Genomic DNA, 19,784 nt, shown 5'->3' with positions numbered 1-19,784 from the left:
CGACATCAGCTGTCAGCTATTCTGACATGCGCAGTGGCCGGCGCAATCTGACCAAAGAATCGGGCTGTAGCGAGGGGACTCCAATGGGGCAGTTGTTATTATCATCCGATTTTTGTCAAATAACCGATAGAATGGCCTGTGGAAGACAGCAGAAGGGACGATTGTCTGCGTAAGAGATTTCGGCGTAACCTTCTGTCGGCCTAACTCGCTGTTTAAGCCGGCAAGGGAAAGTTTGTCTCGCTGGAAAGGAAGGAACTTCTATCCGCCAGTGGCGTGGAGAATCTGGGCGGTTGGAGCGAGTGCGAACGGAGGCAGTCTGTCATCATGGAAGATTTTGGAACAGTATTGGATAAGAATGTGGCCGACATGACTGTGATGGACGTGTATGACATTGCGGCAGTAGTGGGCCAGGAGTTTGAGCGCATTATTGACCAGTATGGCTGCGAGGTCCTCTCACGGCTCATGCCCAAAGTTGTGCGGGTTCTAGAGATCCTGGAAGTGCTGGTCAGCCGGAACAGCCTTACCCCAGAGACAGAGGAGCTGAGACTAGAGCTTGATAAACTGCGTCTGGAACGGATGGACAGATTAGAGAAAGAAAAAAAACACAAAAAGGTAACAGACAACACGTAATAGTAGGTATCTAGAGGACTGCAATTGTTTAACAACACAAATGAAACCAGGGACATTCTTTTCTGTTCACATGCGTGGAAGTACCATATTTGCAACCCAGTTTATTGTAAGTAGGCTTCAGCTCCAACTTTCAGGCGAGGTAAACAGAGCAGTGCTCGGGGCAATTTATGTTAGTAGGAGGCTATGAGGATGTGACCCACTCTAAACTAGGTCATGAGCAATTGCACCCTTCATCACGTTTGGGGGGTGTCCACTGGGAAAATAGCGTCCGTCAGGACTCATTCCAACTTAACTACGCGTCCTATGAGTCATGAACAGGAGTTATATTTAGTAAAGCAAACTACAATAACCAACAGCATACACAGGCTGTCGATTATAGAATGCCCTTATAACCTGTTTTTCAAGATCCAGGATGACAACAAGCAGTTTGTTACTTGGGATAGGTTGGCATATGCCCTTTACCAAGGCGGGGGCGCTATATCCTAGGTTGACATATACCCTTTACCAGGGAGGGGGCGCTATAACCAGTAGGCTATTCAGCTGAGCAGTTTAGGAGAGGCCCACAAATGGAGAGGAAGCTGTTTGTGTTCTCAGGAAATGCCAACCTCACTTGAAAGACATGGTGACAGGCAGTATTTTAAAATGGAAGTGGCACTCACAAGACTTAAAAACAAATCTGTGCACAGGTATTAAACTAGTTGTTACTAATGTTTACAGTACTGATGATTTCAGAAACAGAAAAACTTCAAAAAACATCATTGTCCACATTCTTTCTGTCTGTCTTTTCTTCCAGTTACCCACTGAAGCATGAATGCATGAACTTGAGAAGGCATATTTAAGCTGATTAGACTGACCCTGTGTAGCTTTGAATAAATCCAGAGTGATTTACAGTGCATTATCTACAGGGATAGTCCGTCTGGAGCAACTCGGGGTTCAGTGGGTTACTTAGGGGCACAATCGTGGCAGTCTGTGGGATCAAATTTCCCATTGTTTTATTTGGAAGCCCAGTTTCTTAACCACTTCACCGCTACCGATGAACTGTCATTGATATTATGATCATATGCCCTCTGTTTCTGTATGTGTGTGTTCGTGCTTATGTGTGCACTTAAATACTGTGTGTGTGTGTGTGTGTGTGTGTGTGTGTGCGCGTGCTCACAGGAGCTGGAGTTGGTGGAGGATGTGTGGAGAGGTGAGGCCCAGGACCTTCTGTCTCAGATCGCCCAGCTGCAGGAGGAAAACAAGAGCCTGCTCAGCAGCATGTCCATCAAAGACTGCCCCATGACTGAGGAGGACCTCCAGAGGCACGAAGGTACATCCCTGCACCAATCAGCTTCTTTTGAGAAATTGTATTTCCGTCTAGAAATGACTTTTTATCTAGTTAGTGAAATCTGAAAACAATGTAATTGTTAGATGATTAGGCTACCTTTTAGGTGAGCAATTGGCAACGAAAGCTAAAGCAAAAATATCACAGCCAGTATTTTAAATCAGAAATGAACGGTGTGTGGTCTATGATGACCTTTGCCTACCCCCACACCAGTTCGATTTACTGCCCCTCCACCTCTCTCTCTCTCTCTCTCTCTCTCCATCTGTCTGTCTCTCTATCTGTCCTCTGCACAAACACAATGGAAGCCTTCTCTCTGACTGAAGCTTGGCCAGGAACCATTACTACATGAGCGCTTCAGCAACAGGCACACAGAGAACCCTCAGTCTCCAACACACACACACACACACACACAGACACATGCTCAAATGTTAATGAGTTGCTGTGCGCAAAGACCTATACGTACAGAAACACACACACACACATACACACCAATGCACAGCCTGTGTGCCACTGCATAGTCATTAACCTCTTTATACTCTAAATACCGCCCACTGCAGTCTTCTGATGAGCAGCCATAAACGCTAGGTCAAATTCAAGATTCTTTTCCTCAGTGGTTCCATGTTGGTGGAATGAGTTGCCTAGTGCTCTCCGTTCCTGTGATAGTTTTGGGCCTTTTAAGAGGGGTCTAAAGGCATATCTGTTCAACATGCACTTAGTTTATTAAGCGTTTCTTATGCGTTATGGTTTGTATATTATAGTATTTATTTAATTAGTATTTCATTAGACTGTTGATTGAATTGACATTGTTGTTTATTATTGCTATTCTCCTTAATGTAGTCTTACCAACTTTATTTACTGTTAAATGTAACTTTGTATTGTTATTTGTATGTCACTTTGGACAAAAGCGTCTGCTAAATACCATAACCATAACCATATACCCTGTACACACACAAAACTCTGTGAGCTCACATTCGCAACCTTTCAGATGCTAGTCTCTCTTTTTCTCTTCCTCTCACTCGCTCTCTCTCTCCCTCTCTGACACACACAGACACAAACACACACACACACACACACACACACACACACACACACACACACACACACACACACACACACAAACACACACACAAACACACAGACACACGTGCTTCTGAGTAGGCTGGACAGGAACTCGGACTTGGCCAGCTGCACTGAGTCTGAGAGGGCAGCAGCAGTTCAGTATTCTGCTGGTGTTCGTGGATGCCACCTGACAGGTGGAATCAGAGTCTGGTGTCGTTCAGCAGCTCAATTCTCTCTCTCTCTCTCTCTCTCTCTCTCTCTCTATCTCTCTGTCTGAGGATGCTTCCAGTACAAGCCAGTATATTTTCCCTCTTTACCAATCGCCTGCATTGTGACAGTTCACACACCTATGTTGTATTTGTCTTTTTTCTAGTCTGTTTCTGTCAGAGCTTAGTGTATACCCACCGCAGATGTACATTCGAGTTGGCAGAATATTTTCATCAGTTGATATTAGCAAGACTATCCAGACGCAGTCGTGCCGGGAGGGAAACACTAGTTCAACTGACAAGGCTAACAATTTAACAGGCACAGCATGCACGGCAATTTGCTGTAGCACTGGGATGTTTTTTTTGGGGGGAGTTTGTTTGATTATCTGGTCTCTCCATAAAACGATAGCCAAAAACAGGTCCTTGTGACTTCAGCCATGCAAAGGCTTGGTGAGGGGGATGTACAGTTTGTTTGATTATCTCGTCTCCCCATAACACTATAGGCAAAAACAGGTCCTTGTGATTTCAGCCATGCAGAAGCTTAGTGAGAGATGTAGAGCTGAGGTGGATATATGAAATGGTGTTTACCATAAGCGTTATGGACAGGCTGTGTCCAGCCTGCAGTGTATGAGATGAGTCAGTGTGTGTGATGATGGGGAGCTGTCTGTCTGTATTCAGACTCTCCTGAGACTGGATCACACGCATGAGACTGAATGGAGAACGGACTGATTTAGAATAGAGCTTGATAGCAGCTGACTGTGGGCCTTGTCTGGTGCACATCCAGTTTTCCAGACATTTGATATCTGGGGAGTTTTTAATTCCCAAATGGATGTTAGTGCTCTGTGAGCGCACCTTAGTGCTGCCTCTCTTTGAGAACCTTCACCATAGTTCACCATATAGATCTGAATGTTAAAGACAGGCTCATGGACAGTATAGGTCCATAAGTACGGCACTGAGTCATTGAACTGTTGAACCTTCTATGCAAGACTACTGTAATGATTGATGTTGTAATGTGCCTGAATTATTAGTTTAATATAATCCCATGTTGTTAATCCCAGGGCCCATAGTCTTCTCCCATGTAGTAGGGGTTTGTTAGCCATGTTGAGAGAGTTATGGGGTGTTTTTTTGGTAAATATATTTTTGGGGCTTTTTTGCCTTTTTTATGACAGGACAGTTTAGAGAGTGACAGGAAGCAAGTGGGAGAGAGAGATGGGTGGGATTGGGAAAAGACCTGGGTTGGACTCGATCCTGGGTCCCTGTGAGCATGTGGACAAGAATGTTATGGGTGTTATAGCCAGTTGCACCACAGCGCCCCTCATGAGATGTTTTGTGTTGGTCAGGGATGTCGGAGCGGGAGCGCCTGGTGATGAAGAAGCTGAAGGAGGTGGTGGACAAGCAGAGGGACGAGATCCGGGCCAAAGACCGCGAGTTGACCCTCAAGAGTGAAGACATCGAGGCTGTAAATCACGCACCATTCACATTAACGCTAACCAAGCAGTGAGCACTGCACAGAATTAGGGCTGCACAATTTGGGGAAAATATCCAAAGTGATGTTTCTGACAGGAGCAACACACCGGAGCATGTTACAGTGAAATTAGCTGACGATACAGTGATTGTAGGTTTGATACGGGACAATGATGAAACCAACTACCGGGCTTGGGTAAATCAGTTTACAGAGTGGTGCAGGTCCTGTCTTCTGCGAAAAAATTATATTTGACTTTAGAAGTGGGGATTTGACCCACCAGCAGATGACTATGGAGGGCCAAAGGATTGAAGTGGTAGGGGAGTATAAATACTTAGGAACAATAATAGATGCCAAGCTAACATGGAATTCCAACACTGATGCCATTTATAAAAAGGGTTTGCAGCGACTGTATTTCATGCGGAAGCTAAGACAGTTCAGAGTAGCGAGAGACGTGATGGTCCTTTTCTATCGCTCTTTTGTTGAGAGTATTTTAACTTTCTGCTCCATTGCCTGGTATTTTTCACTGTCAGTGACAAACAAAATTAAATTACACAGGATAGTTAACATGGCCAGCAAGATTGCTGGACATCAGTTCAATTCTTTGACCACAATCCAGAGTGGTGAGGAAAGGACAAGCAATTTGCAGTGACAGGTTACATCCCCTATTCCAGGTGTATGAGGTGCTGCCATTAGGCAGAAGATATAGGGTGCCGTCCTTACAAACCAGTGGGGCTCGCAAATCATTTATTCCTACCAGCATTACACTACTGAATAAGTTAGGGAAAATAACTTGAAATGTCACTTGTGATGTTGCACCTTACTATTGATAGCACACTGGTGCTAGTGATACAGCACTTTACTATTTTATAATGTAGAGATACTTGGTGTTGTGTATGGTTGTTGTGGGGTTGTGTAACTTCTGATTAGTGAGCAAACTTAGTATATCAGAAGCACAGTACTCCTCTTGGGTGAGCCTTACTGTCACACAAGGAGGATGACATAAAAATCATCAAAAACATCATAGATGTGACAAGATTAACCATTGGGATAGCGTTGCAAGCTACACGATTAATTGCAGACTTTGCGATTAGCTAATTGCATTACTGTAGTTCAAATTGCAATTTCAATTCACCATCTATTTATTGTGCAGCCCTACACAGAATGTCACACAAATTACTTTATAGCGGTTGTTCACTCAGTAATAGATGTTGTTATACACAATGTTAAGTTATTACGTTACACAATACATCACAATGTTTTCAATGCTCTGAATGTGTTCTTAGAAGTGTAACACTGTAAATTAGACAATTTGACTGATGCCTGATGTTTTTGTAAGAACACTATATGCTGTATATTGTTCTCCTGCTGCGCTTACACCTTTCTTCCTCTCTCCTCTCACAGCTCCAGCAGCAGCAGAACCGCCTCATGAAGATCAACCACGACCTGCGGCACAAGATGAGCGTAGTGGAGGCGCAAGGCAAGGCTCTGATCGAGCAGAAGGTGGACCTGGAGGCCTCGGGCCAGACCCGCCAGCAGGAGCTGCACGCCCTGCGCCAGGAAGTGACCAGGCTCCGCGAGCGTCTCCAAGGAGACCGGGAGACTGGGCCTGTCCAGGAGGAGCAGCCCCAAGAGCCGGTGACACAGGTGGCCCAGGTAAGACATGCCAGTGGTAGAGACAAACTCGGAAATGTACTACCTACAATAGCAACAAGCACTGCACTAGTGATGGGCAAATTAAGCTTTGGTGAACCACTGAACCACTGCAGTGTGAAGCTAGTGACACTAGCTGAAAAAAAAGATGGCCGCCACACTATCATTTTTCAACATAAAAGTCCTTAAGCAAACCATTATTTTTGGTTACATACTGGTTTGGGTAAGGACTTTTATGTTGAAAAATCTACATGTGGTGGCCATATTGGATTTATTTCATTAGTGTCGCTAGCTTCACACTGCTGTCTTTCAGTGGTTCACCAAAGCTTCATTTGCCCATCATTACACTGCACGTAGTATTCGTATTCATAGATTCGTGTTTTACTTGGATACACTACGCTCATGTATTTCCTTTGATACCAATGAGAGCTTTTATCCACACATGAATGTGTCATAGACAATGTTCAAAGAATGAGCTAATATGTCAAACAGGGAAATCACCTTGACTTTATTGATTACATTCCATGTTATTTCATGTTGTTAATAGGAATGCCTGTTGACATGCATTGTTTGTAGGGAACGTACACCCTATGGCAGAGCAGTAGGCCACCCTTTAAAATGTAATGTAAAACAAAATACCACACACAATCGCTCTACATATTTTGCTGCCCACTCTTAGATTTGTCACCTTTCAGTGCTGTTGCAGTACACTTGCAGAGTAATCCCCTTCAGTGTATTTGGTGAGTCACAGAGTGTGTAGTTATGTCCTGACTGGAAGTAGGGTGAGGTTATGGATATATTTAGCCCGGGCCAGCCAGAGACTCTAACTCACACCCATGGCCTCGGCCAGGAAGCCAGGGAGTGACAGACTGCTGGGTCCTGCTTTTGTGCTCACAATGGGACTGCTAACGTGAGGCGACTGACGTGGCAGTTATAGCTCTGAGCAATGTGTTGGCTACCAAAGTTATTACTATTGATGGTGGTTAGTGAACTTGGTTTACCTCTGAAGGACTCATTGCTTACAGCAAAACAGACATTTGCTGATTTGGCCTTACGTGGAAGTTCATCTAGTTGTATGTATTTAAATATGAAATGTCTCTCTTTTTATTTATATATATTATATAAAAAAAAAAAAAAAAAAAAATATATATATATATATATATATATATATATATATATATATATTTTTTTTTTTTTTTTTTTTTTTTAATCATTAAACCTTGGATACCACCTGACTTTCAGCAGGTGTACTATACTCTCATGTAATAACAGAAAACATAATTGAGCACACAGTTTTACTGCTGAGGGACTCTGAGAAACATCTGACACAAATGCTTTGTGATTGTATCTTGAAGTCATTGTTTGTATAATCGTAGTAATTAAAGCACTACGACATTGGAATAAGTAAAAGTACAGATTTACTATACAGTGAATACATTTGGTCCATTTGCACCAGGGATACATGTTTGAAGATGTTTTGGAGGGGTGAGAAAAAACTCCCTCGTGAACTCACAAGGACTTTCATGTGAATACTCATTGTACAAATTGACATATAGCTTTATCATTTTCAAGGTTCCATGTCAGTAATCAGTAATTATTACAGTATAGCGCTACAACCGGCCCAGTGCAGTACATTACAGTGCTGTGGTGTGCTGAAAGTTGACCCTTCCTTTTTCCAAGCGTCTCCTAATCTCTGCCCCCAGCGGTCTGATGGGGCTGCTCCACGTGCCTCTCGAGGACATGGCCTATGGTCTGACCTCCCTCTCTATCCCCAAGCCTCCTTTTACGCAGAGGAGCGGGATGAGGATGATGATGATGATGATGATGATGTGGAGGAGGAGGAAGCAGTGTTGCTATGGGTAACGCTGAGTAACGCATTGGTCGTTGGAGTGTTCCCAGCCAAAACTAACAGAGTTTGCAAACATTCTAAGAAGGGTCCAGTCCTTGAATAGAGTGCCCTGCCTGCATGTGTTTTGTGAGATACTTGTTGATTGCCGTTGGTTTGCATGTGTTGTGTTGGTTTGCAGTTGTGTTGATACAAGTAGGCCATGATCTAGACTTGTGATAATAACGGATTACGATTACGAGATTGTGGATTTGCATGGTACATTCATATAGTTAAACAGCTCTTGTTTAACTCATGATCTGATAAAGTTTTGACATAATGGAAAGCTAATGAAAGCTAAAGATCAATTGAGTTAATTGACCTATGATTGAAATATAATACATGGATTTGAACTGTTTGGGTATGGGTGTGTGTGTCTTTTTGAAACATCCTCATACACTGAATATGAGCTAACTGTGAATTCTGTTTCAGTGAGATGTCACTATGTTTGTGTCCTTTGGGTGCTTCAATCCATTCTGAATGACAATACTCACGCAAACACAACCTGTTGTGTGCTGGTTGATACTGACTTTACCACCTGACCTGCAGGAGGCGCTGTGTGATGAGGATGCGGCTAATCTGGACTCCAAAGACCCCAACCGCCCGCGCTTCACACTGCAAGAGCTTCGAGACGTCCTGCATGAGAGGAATGAGCTGAAAGCCAAAGTCTTCATGTTACAGGAGGAGATCGCCTACTACAAAAGGCAATCACACATTTCCCCTCACTCATCATTACACTCACCCACAGATTAGAAACAAATCATTTGGCTTATTTACATACATATGTATTCATTTAGAAGACACTTTTATCCAAGATAAAAGTGTAGATTGATGAGAAAATTTTTTTTGAATAGATACATAACATATAGATACATAACATATAGATACATAACATAACATAACAAAAGTGAAGGGTTGTGAATACTTTCCGTATGCACTGTACTGAGAGCAAATAATGGCAGATTGGAAAGAAATCATCTGGAAAGCAGAAGTACATTTAGCACGGGATGACTGATCTTTTCCTGTCATGTGATTGGTGAAGTTTCCAGTTGATTAATCAGGGATTTGTTTCTCTCTCTCTCTCTCTCTCTCTCTGCAGTGAGGAGCAGGAAGACGAAGTCCCCCCGGCCCCTGCAGACACCGCCTTCATGATGATGCCACGCCCTCGTCCCTCTGCTCAGCCTGAGTCGGGGATCAAGCGCCTGTATGTATCTGGCCACATAGCCAGCGGTGACCAGCCATATGCATGCTCCAACACAACCAGACACACACAGTCATGTAACAATCTGTAAAACCCCGAAAAATACGCAAACAGCATGCACAATCATATCAACGTAACATCAGTAAAAACCCTATGGGAGGGAGTGAGGCTTGATCTACTTAAACTACATTGTGCACACAGATCTTTTCACATTCTTCAAAAACAAAAAACAAAAAAAACTTTTCAATCACACACTCACTTCACCATGGCCCTGAAAGGAGTTTCTTACTCTAGCAGCAATTTCTTTTAGAAGATTTCCTGAGAGAGACAGAGTGTTGACCGCTGGCTTGTCCATCTGTCTGACTTGCCATGTCCATTAAAGCCTGATCAGGATTATTGGGCCGTTGGCAGTCTAAACTACTTCATGGCTACTACAGAAGCAGCAGGTGTAGGAGGGTGTGTGTGAGGAGCTGAAGATGACCTTTGACTTTTATGTATGTGTGTGTGTGTGTGTGTGTGTGCCTCTCTATGACAGGATCTTTACTGCCATCATGCCGATGGTGGCGGCTGGCCTGATTCCAGATGACCCCACTTTACAGCCAATCAGACGGCTTATGTCTCTTGTATGACCGCCCTCCCCTTCTTGTTCTGTTTTTAACACATAATGATTCTGCATGTGCCGCATGCGCTCCCATCTCCACTCCACCCCCACCCACCTAAATCAAACAAACTCAGTTGAACCGTGCATTCTGATTGGCTGATTTGTGGCGGCCATCTTTGCTGCTGCCTCCATATGTAGCAGCAAGGATCATTGGAATCAGCCAGTCAGAATTAAGTCTGTTTGTCTCTTCATCGCCTCCTCACCGCCTGCTGCCTCCCCCCTCCCCCCACCACCACCCACCCCAGTGGTCCTCTGTAACCCTCCCCCCTTAATCAGTGATTCGCTCCTCACTCACACACTCTGCCAGCCCACTGCTTCAGCCTCTGGCTTAGTGACCGAGTAGACTGTAGGAGGAATGAACTGGTGATTCTCCTGAGCTTTATGAGCTGGTATAATGGGAGATAGCATGTTTGTTTTTTTCTTCTCTTGAAAGAGAGAGAGAGAGAAGGAATGAAAGTCATTTCAGGGTGTAAAAACTTTTAACAAGGCCATTGTCATGCATTCATAAAGCACGCAGAGATGACCTTGGACCTTATATGCCCTGTGCCTCTTTCTCTCGTGACATTTGGCATGACTCAAGTCTCATGCAAGACTGTCATGCAAGTTCTGATTGGCTGGTAGACTAGAAAGTAAAATTACTTTCATTTCATTCCAGAGACAAAATTTATGTTCCTACATACTGAGCCTTAAAGGAGGCAAAACGGATGTTTCCTGTTCTTATAACGGAGATCCTTTCCAGCTCATGCTGCTTGATTTGGTATGCCATCACCTCTGAAGAGAAACCACACTACTAAAGAGTCATCACATTGTTCTAGCATCTGGTTAATGACATTGTCTTTTTCTAGACAGTACTCTGCACTTACCAGACAGGCAATATACATTGTTTTGATTACCTTTTAGCAGCTGGTGTGTTAATCTAATACAATTTATTTATTTTAGCTCATTTTGAGATTTGTTCTGTATCAATATATTTTCTCTACCCATTCCTCCTCCCCAACCCAAGGATTACAAAGTTTAACTCCCCTCCCATCTCTTTCTCCCTCCCTCTCATTCTTTCTCTGTTTCTCTCACAAAGGTTTAGCCTCTTCTCCAAACGCCGCAGCGGTCAACAGCCCGGACAGGAAGTAGGCGGCCCCTGGGGCGGAGGGGTGGAGCCATATACAGAGCAGGCACAGGAAGCGCTACAGCACATGGATTCCCCGGAAGGACTCCACTAACGCTCGCTTTAGGATGCCCTCAACAGACCCACACAGCTTATTGCAAACAGCCCACAGAGCCACTAGATGGCAGCACCGCAGAGGGAATCCTGCCAATCCCATGTACCCATCCCTCCACCCCTCCACCCCCTTTGTCCCATAACAGCACCTCCTGAAACAGACAAAAACAAAACAGAAACGACAAAGAAAGCCAACAAAGTATTATCCAAAACCATCACACTCGTTACAACCCCTCTCCACTTGTGCGTGTGGTGTGCATCATTCTTGGCCTGAAGCTGCTAAAGTTTGGGTGAGAGGTCCATGGAGTTCTGCATTGGAGGAAGGGTTCTTTGTGTGTGTGTGTGTGTGTGTGTGTGTGTGTGTGAATGCTGCTCATCAGCAGGTGTGATGATGTTCTCCCAGAACAAACTGGAACAAGGCACCCTGAAGGAGAACAAAAACTGAAATAAGAGACTGTTAACCCTGTTTTAGCTCACAGGTGTGGGAAAGACGAGGAGGACGAGACACGTAGACTGAGTGCGTCACGCCAGATGGAAAGAGAAAAGGTTGGATTTCGTAGGTAATGCAGTTCAGAGTAGGCTAAATGAGTTTGGAAACATGTAGGAACAGGAAGTCTGTGGGGGTGTGGAGATGAATGGATAAGGGAATACAAACACATTTTTAATGGCTTGTAAAGCACAGCCAGTAAGGGTAAGAAATGGCAAACTCACAAGGGATTACTTACCATGTGGAGAAGCATTTTTTAAAAAGATCTTTTTGCGATCTGTGTACAATGCAATGGAAACATATTGAAAGTGGATATATTAATATTTAATAGGCTCATTGGAGTGTGTATATGTGTGTGTATGTATAACTCTGCTCAATGACAGGCTGAAAGCACTTAAAAACTGAAGGTGAAAGCCTGCTCAAGGATTCAAGGAAAAATGTAATGCCATCTTGCAGTGGGTTGTTGGAATTAAGTAACTTGAAGTCCCATCTTAACTTATAGCTTTTGTGTAAGTAGTTTTCTCACCATATTGATCAGCATATGATTGGCAGCTTCTAATCAAAGTGCACTCTGGCATTGCATTGAAGGGAATTGGACAGGGATATTTTGGTTGTTTTATTTTTTTTTAATTTAAGATACTTTGACAACTGCTTGGATGGAACATGGATCCATCAGCTATGTTATTCTCTTGTGGATGCTGATGCATCAGCTTCAGAGTTATTGAAGTAGAAAAAGTGTCTTAATGAAAGCACAAGACATTTACAACATGCAGCATTCTCTTTTATTAGGAAATAATAGAAAGGAATATAAGCCTACAAATTGTAGAACACACTGCATACTGAAGTTCCAAGGCTTATACAGTAAAAAAGGATTTGGCTTGTCACAGACCCATTCCTTGTAGTAGTTTTACTTCTTTAAGATGATCTGGCATCTGGTTTTTATTTTACCAATGACACAGTGTGTTAATTATTTGGGTGGGTGGGGGGACTGAATTCCTGTCATTCTGAATAAATCCAACAACAGCCAGTCACACATAACATGGTCACATATGGATCTCCTTGTGCTTTAAAAGTGGTTACAATTCTCCAATAGAAATTAAAGTTACTGAAGCATTAAACTTATTGTTGTTGTCATTTTTAAGCCACACCCACCTATGCAGGCTGGGGCTATCTGAACTCCAAGGGCACTGCAACACAATCCCTCCAAAAAGACTCCTTTTGGAGGACTTCGAGGTCATATTTTGAAGTTTATCTCCTCTCATCCCCTCTGTGTTTTTCTGCATGTTTGTCATCTCTTCTTCTTTTTGAGTCTCTTTCATAACGGTCATCCCTCGATCGTCTGTCATCCCTCCTGTCTCTATAGTAGTCTTTATCTCTGTAGCTCATCCCCCTCTCTTCTCTCTTTTCCATTCCTCGGTCTGGCTCTTCTCTTCTTCCTATGCCCCTCTCTCGTTCCCCTCTCCGGTCCATATAGCCAGAATCTCTGCCTGGAGAAGCTCCTCGGTGTCTTTCCTTATTCCAGTCTTCTCTCTCGCCTCCTCTCTCCCACCTTCGTTCTGTCGGCCTGTCTTGGTTGAAAGTGGGGGGCAAGTTGATGGGTTTACGGAAGGGTCTGTCTCTTCCACCGAACCTTAGCTGCCCAGACTCCTTCCTACCTCCTAGACCTCCCCCCAAACGCCGTGGTACCCACCCTTTCAGTGTTCTTTCCTGCTCAAAGTCCACAAACAGTTCGTGCTGGTCCACCACTAATTTGTTAGCGTCCCGACGCGCGCGCATCACCGCTCGTTCCTCCTTGTATTCCACAAAGGCATATCCCCGGGAGAAGCCCGTCACCACGTCCCTGACCAGACGAAGTTTTTGAATGTCTCCGTATTTAGAAAATACCTGGTGGAGCTTCTCCTCAGAGGTATGCTGGTGTAGGCGCGCCACAAACAGTGTGAGGAGAGGGTCTCCACCAATGCCCTTGTTGGGTCGATAGCGCGCCTGTATCGCACGCCAGACTGCGCGGTCATGAGGCTCCACATCTGTGCCATCTATACTTCCAGCCTTCAGTGGATCATACACTTTCGCAACAGGACTCCAGTCATTCATCGTCTACAAGAACATAGAACACATGTTAGAAGAACAATCGATGGCTAGGAAAACCTCGCATTTGTAATTGCATATCATCATTACATCTGAAAAGGGCACACTATAACATGAGGCGAATTGAAACACAGAAATGTACGTACAGCACAAGGCAATTTCACAGCAAAGTTGTAATAACGTCTCTAATTGGAGATGTTTAACACAGCTACATGGAACATGTTAACAAAAACAACCATGTAACGTGTCCGTCACTTATAAGATTCCGTGCGGAAACAAATCTATCAGCAGCTGGTGCCCCGGTGTAGTGTGAATCAGTGACGAAACGTGATGTACTCAAATTTACCTTACCCCGGAAAACATACCAAAACCACTACGTTTATATTAAGTGGCCCTTAATTTGTAAAACAGGCCTTTAATGTTACTTTAATGCCATTTTAAGGTGTGACCCCTTAAAGGTGCCATGTGTAATGTCCGCCAAAAAATCAATTCATACTCCACATTCCATAAAAGATGGGGCAGTATACCTCCAGAAAGTGAGTTGGTCTACCCTAGAGTAACAACCGAGACACGTGTATAGGCCTTTATCACGGCAGCCGAAGTAGGAAGTGAACAGCCCTGTTCCAGTGTGAGCACAGGTGTTTCTAATTAAGTGTCAGATTTGGCCACAGTTACTTCAACCAGAGGCCTCGTTAATGTTTTTAGGAACACCTGTGGTTTGCCTGCCAACAGGAAAGTGAACAGCCCTGCTTCAGCTGCCGTGATAAAGGCCTATTGCAGTTTGGCTGGCGGTTATGTTGCCCGCATACCGCCTCCCATGGCCGAAACTGGTATTATGACACCTGTCGGGCTGTGGCTAGTAATTTAGCATGCTAATTTGATCTCTGCAGCACTATACCTTGTCATTTTTTTAATGACATCATCACCCTTATTTCTTCTCATTCTTTTGATGCGTGTAGCTCATTTTTTGGATATTTTTACCTCAATTCTTACACATGGCACCTTTAATCTACATTTAAGGTGTCAAATCAGGGGTTCCCTTTATTTGTTGTGATTAAGGGATTATATCTACTACATCTAATCACAACAAATAAAGGGAACCCCTGACTTCTGAAACAGAAACAGATCAACTACACTAAAACTTGAAGGTCTTTAATGAGTTAATGTTTTGTAGTTATGAGCTATTAATGTGTTTTTGAGGGAGCATGACCTGACCAAAGTTATAACATCTTTGGCATGTCCAAAGATTATACCACAAAGGCTTCTGCTATATAGGGGGTTTATTACATATTTTGTCAAGTATTTCCTTGAAGGTTATCTTTCATTAAAGACAGAAAAGTCATCTCATCTCAAAACGCATCTTACATAAAAACAATTTATTTACTAATCCCTCTACACCAGCATAAAGATTCATTGACATACTTTCACAAGGTGCAGGGTTCTGGAACAGAACAGCGTTCTATGTTAAGAGCTAAAGATTTACTCAGGTTTTGTGACACTACACACAGAGCAAAAGGAGCCACACATCTCCAGGTGGATAAGACATTCCAGTTTGTGTGAAGCAGTTAAAAGGGTTTGCTTGCATCTCTCTGTGTCTCACTGATGTTTGGACACCAGACATTGTTATTGCTAAACATGTATTACAGGTTAGATTAAGAAAATCTTTATAAAAACACAGAACACTACCACCGCATGCTTTGGAAGCACTGATCTACTCATATATAAAATGTACAAAAAGAAATGTGTCCCCCAAAAAAACTAGCATGTCTCAGGAGCATAGGATAAATATTTTAAAAGAAATAATGTAGGACATTTTGAATATGTACCTTCATCTAAAGGTGAGTTGCTACTACCCACCAACACACCATCGTCTACACATTCTGATCCCTAAGGCAATAATTACATTAAAAACTCTATTAAGAAACCAGGTGTTGGGAATTCCCTTTAGGCCCCTCAGTGTTTGAGCCAAGGGTGAGCAGCGATGGAGGACTTTCTGCGGTCACCGTAGTCATAAAGAAGCTCCTCGCCCTTGTCGATGTCCCTGGAGGCTACAAGGATGAGGTGAGGTATGCCGTTGATATCGTGAAGTTTGGTGTGGCAGTTGCCATTTCTGCTGTGGTTGATCAGTCTTCCCATTCTGCCAGATTCACTAGTGGCATCCACACTAAGAGAAAGGACACATACTTTTTGTTATAGACCCTTTCAACGGCATAAACAAAACATGTGTTCCTAGGACATTTTCGGTGGCACAGAAAATAACATTGAGCTAATGGTAACTTGGGGACAAACAAAAATGCAAAAAATAACAAGTTTTAACATCAACATTATGTAGAGCATTACGCTAAAATGTAATTGTCATTTCATGTAATTTGTCCCATAGGGGCATGTTGTATTCTATATTAATTATTAATTCATATTGATGCAAATAACTTCCTTCAAAGACATAGAATTGCTTCATATGCTTTTCTTCAAAGATTTTGATTGCTTCAGATACACTGTATATTTCTACTCCTTAAAACAGCCATATGGATGTTCAATAATTTCACAATATTAATAAAAGTACTGTAAACTCAGTGCAAAGACAAGCACAGTAAAGAGTAGTGTCCTTTATTTCTTAAAAATGACAGTGCATACGGAAAGTATTCACAACACTTCACTTTTTCCACATTTTGATGCTTCAGACTCATCTTAAAATGGATTCAATGCATTTTTTTTAATCAATCTACACACAATACTCCAACACTCCACAAAAAACAGGTGTTTGGAGAGTTTTGTAAATTTATAAAAAATAAAAGACTAAAATATGCCATTTACATAAGTATTCAGACCCTTTGTTGACACTTGTAATTAAGCTCTGGTGCGTGCATCCTACTTCTATCAATGGAAAGGCACACATCTCTTTGAGAGGATAAGAGAAGCGTAAAGGACAAACATTAGTGCAGCTCAGTGCCTGGTTTCCTCCACAAACACCGTTGGGAACTGTGGCCAAATAGTTCAGTCTTCATTTCATCAGACCAGATGATTTTACTTCTCATGGTCCGAGAGTCGTCCAGGTGCTTTTTTTTGGGAAAATGGCTCGTCTACCGACAATTCTCTCGACCTCGTGGCTTGGTTTATCCTCTGACATACACCATCAACTGTGAGACCTTATATAAAGAGATGTGTGCCTTTCCTTATAATGTCCAGTGAATTAATTTAGGCACAGGTAGACCCCAATCAAGTTGTAGAAGCATCTCAAGGACCATTGATAGAAGTAGGATGCAGAGCTCAATGACAAGAGTCATAACAAAGGGTCTGAATAATTATGTGAATGGAATATCTCAGTCTTTTATTTTTTACAAATTTACAAAACACTCCAAACACCTGTTATTTTGTGGAATGTTGGGGTATTGTGTGTAGATTGATGAGAAACAAAATGGATTGAATCCATTTTAAGATGAGACTGAAACATAACAAAAAGTGGAAAAAGTGAATACTTTCCGTATGAACTGTTTTCTACCTTTTTGCATTCTAATTTTGCATTTCAATTTAATGGTCAGCGACATGAACATTTAGTTTTGGCCCGCGGCTCTCCACCCCGATTCATTTTTGGCCCTTGACGGGGAAGAATTTGGGCACCCCTGATCTATGCATGTCTATACAGTGAGTAAAAGCGATTATTCTAAAAAATAAATAAATATGATACTATGATGATGACAATTGTCTTTTAACAGTAGCAGAAAGAACCCATTTCACCAACTTGTCGAAACACCAACCTCTCTGATGTTCTGCATGCATGCATGGCCTGTAGAAGGGACAGAAGCTACTGAAAGAGTACGAAGATAAGACTTACCAGTATGTTTTACTCAGGTGTTGAAAGTAGTACATGTAGCAGCCAGTGGAGGGGTCCTGGGAGTACATAGCTTCCCTTTTCTTGGCGTCGGTAATTTGTAACAGGTCGCCATAGTACTCCACCACGTACTGCCCCTTCTGAAAGTTTTGTGTTGCGAAGACACCTCGTCCTTTGCCTTCTATGTGCTGAACCTAGGTGGAAAAAATTGTAATGTGTCTCTTAGATTAGCATATTTCGTTGACCATACTGCAAGTTGGTTGAAGGTGAGTTTGTAAATGTTACCGTCATGCCATTCTCAATCCCCTTCAAGATTAGTTCATCTATGTGTTTCTTTTCTTCACACTGGAGAGAAAAACATTAGCTGAAGGTTATATTTAACAAAAAATTCAGTTGTTGCATGTTAATAAAACCACACATTATCTTTCCACAACAATCCTGAGAAGACGGATAACGTGAGCTGAAGCACAATAGACAAATCTGAGATTGAATTAGTCACTCTGCATGGATGGATGGACTCACTCAAATACTCAAATTTACTTTACCTCCAATTCAGTCTTGCTTTTCCTGGAACTTCTCCTTACAGGAAAGTAATCTGTGACCTTGCGATTTGTGGAGTTTTTTCTCTCTTCGCTGAAAAGAGCGATTCAACATCTTATAAAAACAACAGGGTAACTATACAGAATAGTGATTCATCCTCAGTCATCCACAATAAATCATCTGAACACAGATATTTGTCCCTACCTTCTCTGGGAGAATTTCTTGACTTTCATTTTGCGGCCTCTGCTGTGGTTGAAGGGACGAGAAGCGTATTGACCTGCCGTCACCTCCACAGAGGGGTAGGACTGTAGTGGAAGCCTGTCGCCTTCACATGGCCACACCTCACGCTCATGCTCGTTGATCCCACCCGAGTCAGGGCTCACGATAGCATGCCTTCTACCTGCAGTACAAGAAAAGGAAAGAATTACATTCTGCAACTCAGAAAAGACTAGCCCAGCTACTGGGTATGTATTAAACTAAATAGTCAAATAATTAATCATTTCCATATTTATTCACACGTTATGGCTTAACTTGCCATATTTACAAATTAAAGTTATCAATGTTTTCAATAGCTTATTTGTACTTTGAATTGGTGTGTAAATGCAAAACATTTTACCTATACATTCTCCTTGCGTTTGCGACTTGCCCTCTATGATAACTACTTCCTCGTGTGATGATTTACTGTTGCAATGGAGCAGGTAATTTGGGAGTGTAGAATGTCCATTGCATAAGATGTCCTGAAAGAAAAGATACTATGAAAATGGACTAAAAATAAACAGATTAAAGGCAAAACAGTCTATTGACAAACTATCGCGGAATAGTTTAAAACACCAGCAAAACAACTATTTACTTATGCTGAAGGCCATCCGCCTCCTGAGGAACACTTGTAAACACGCCCACAACATCCGGGCCTTATTATTTCTAGCTAATTGTTTGCTAGCAAGCTAGTTCTGTGAGGTCGAAAGCTAACCCCTTCATATCAATGTAATTGCCGTTTCGGCTTTACATTGCATAATATTTAAATTGGAGTCTACAGACAAGGAAATCGTTTACTATGCATCAAAGAGACACGTTTAAGGCAGCGTAATCCTAGGGGAGGCTTAATTTAAACGCGTTCAAAGTGGTTAATGTCACATCAGAGTTGGTTAATGTTAATGTCAGAAGACAAGTTCGAGCTGCCAACATTAGTAACTTACAGTTACAGTCCATTATAGCGTTATGCCTATTACTAACATCACAGTGCCAAATGTCTGAGGTGATGTCACGTACCCCGTTCATGTCAGCCTTGTTTTCCCTGCCCTTTTCTCCGGAGTAGAAGAGTCCCGGTTCACTTTATTAGCCTAATACGCCCTCTGTGCTGCTGTTTTATGTGTTCCAGAGATAAAAGAAAGACATCCCACAGAGCTTCACCTATTTTCTGGACCAAAATGAGATAATTTCATTGGTTGTGTTTGAGGTTCCGTTGTAGTAACAGTTTTCACAGTTTTCGTGCCGCCATGTTCTGAGCTCAACTCATTCACGGGCGGAGAGCATGTGAACATTTAAA

General features: G+C 42.6%; 3 protein-coding genes across 6 annotated transcripts; 1 reads left to right on the top strand and 2 right to left on the bottom strand.

Moving 5' to 3' along the window:
- Positions 1-42: 42 nt before the first annotated feature.
- On the top strand, positions 43-12,902 carry rilpl1 (Rab interacting lysosomal protein-like 1). 4 transcript variants are annotated; one of them, XM_048259937.1, is made up of 9 exons: positions 43-612; positions 1,789-1,939; positions 4,560-4,678; positions 6,086-6,337; positions 8,038-8,193; positions 8,769-8,923; positions 9,319-9,423; positions 9,956-10,043; positions 11,157-11,248. In XM_048259937.1, the coding sequence occupies exons 1-9, from the start codon at positions 325-327 to the stop codon at positions 11,160-11,162; spliced, it is 1,320 nt and encodes a 439-aa protein (XP_048115894.1). In that variant the 5' UTR covers positions 43-324; the 3' UTR covers positions 11,163-11,248. The 4 variants fall into 4 exon arrangements, with proteins under 4 accessions (XP_048115894.1, XP_048115893.1, XP_048115895.1 ...); XM_048259936.1 differs by lacking the exon at positions 9,956-10,043 and having other exon boundaries at positions 11,157-12,902; XM_048259938.1 differs by lacking the exon at positions 11,157-11,248 and having other exon boundaries at positions 9,956-10,049.
- On the bottom strand, positions 12,549-14,231 carry snrnp35 (small nuclear ribonucleoprotein 35 (U11/U12)). Its single transcript, XM_048259940.1, has 2 exons — positions 14,016-14,231; positions 12,549-13,878 (listed from the first exon to the last, which is right to left on the bottom strand). The coding sequence occupies exon 2, from the start codon at positions 13,873-13,875 to the stop codon at positions 13,033-13,035; it is 843 nt and encodes a 280-aa protein (XP_048115897.1). The 5' UTR covers positions 13,876-13,878; positions 14,016-14,231; the 3' UTR covers positions 12,549-13,032.
- Positions 14,232-15,134: 903 nt separating this feature from the next.
- kmt5aa (lysine methyltransferase 5Aa) lies at positions 15,135-19,782 on the bottom strand. The gene is made up of 7 exons (XM_048259934.1): positions 19,508-19,782; positions 18,855-18,975; positions 18,443-18,638; positions 18,244-18,331; positions 17,984-18,043; positions 17,702-17,892; positions 15,135-16,033 (listed from the first exon to the last, which is right to left on the bottom strand). Exons 1-7 carry the CDS (start codon positions 19,514-19,516, stop codon positions 15,823-15,825), a joined length of 876 nt encoding a protein of 291 aa, XP_048115891.1. The 5' UTR covers positions 19,517-19,782; the 3' UTR covers positions 15,135-15,822.
- Between the last annotated feature and the right edge of the window lie 2 nt (positions 19,783-19,784).

The sequence above is a fragment of the Alosa alosa genome, chromosome 12, assembly GCF_017589495.1.
Source record: "Alosa alosa isolate M-15738 ecotype Scorff River chromosome 12, AALO_Geno_1.1, whole genome shotgun sequence".
Taxonomy (NCBI): domain Eukaryota; kingdom Metazoa; phylum Chordata; class Actinopteri; order Clupeiformes; family Clupeidae; genus Alosa; species Alosa alosa.
Note: the sequence above shows the minus strand (reverse complement) of the source record. Positions and strands in the feature narration are given on the sequence as shown.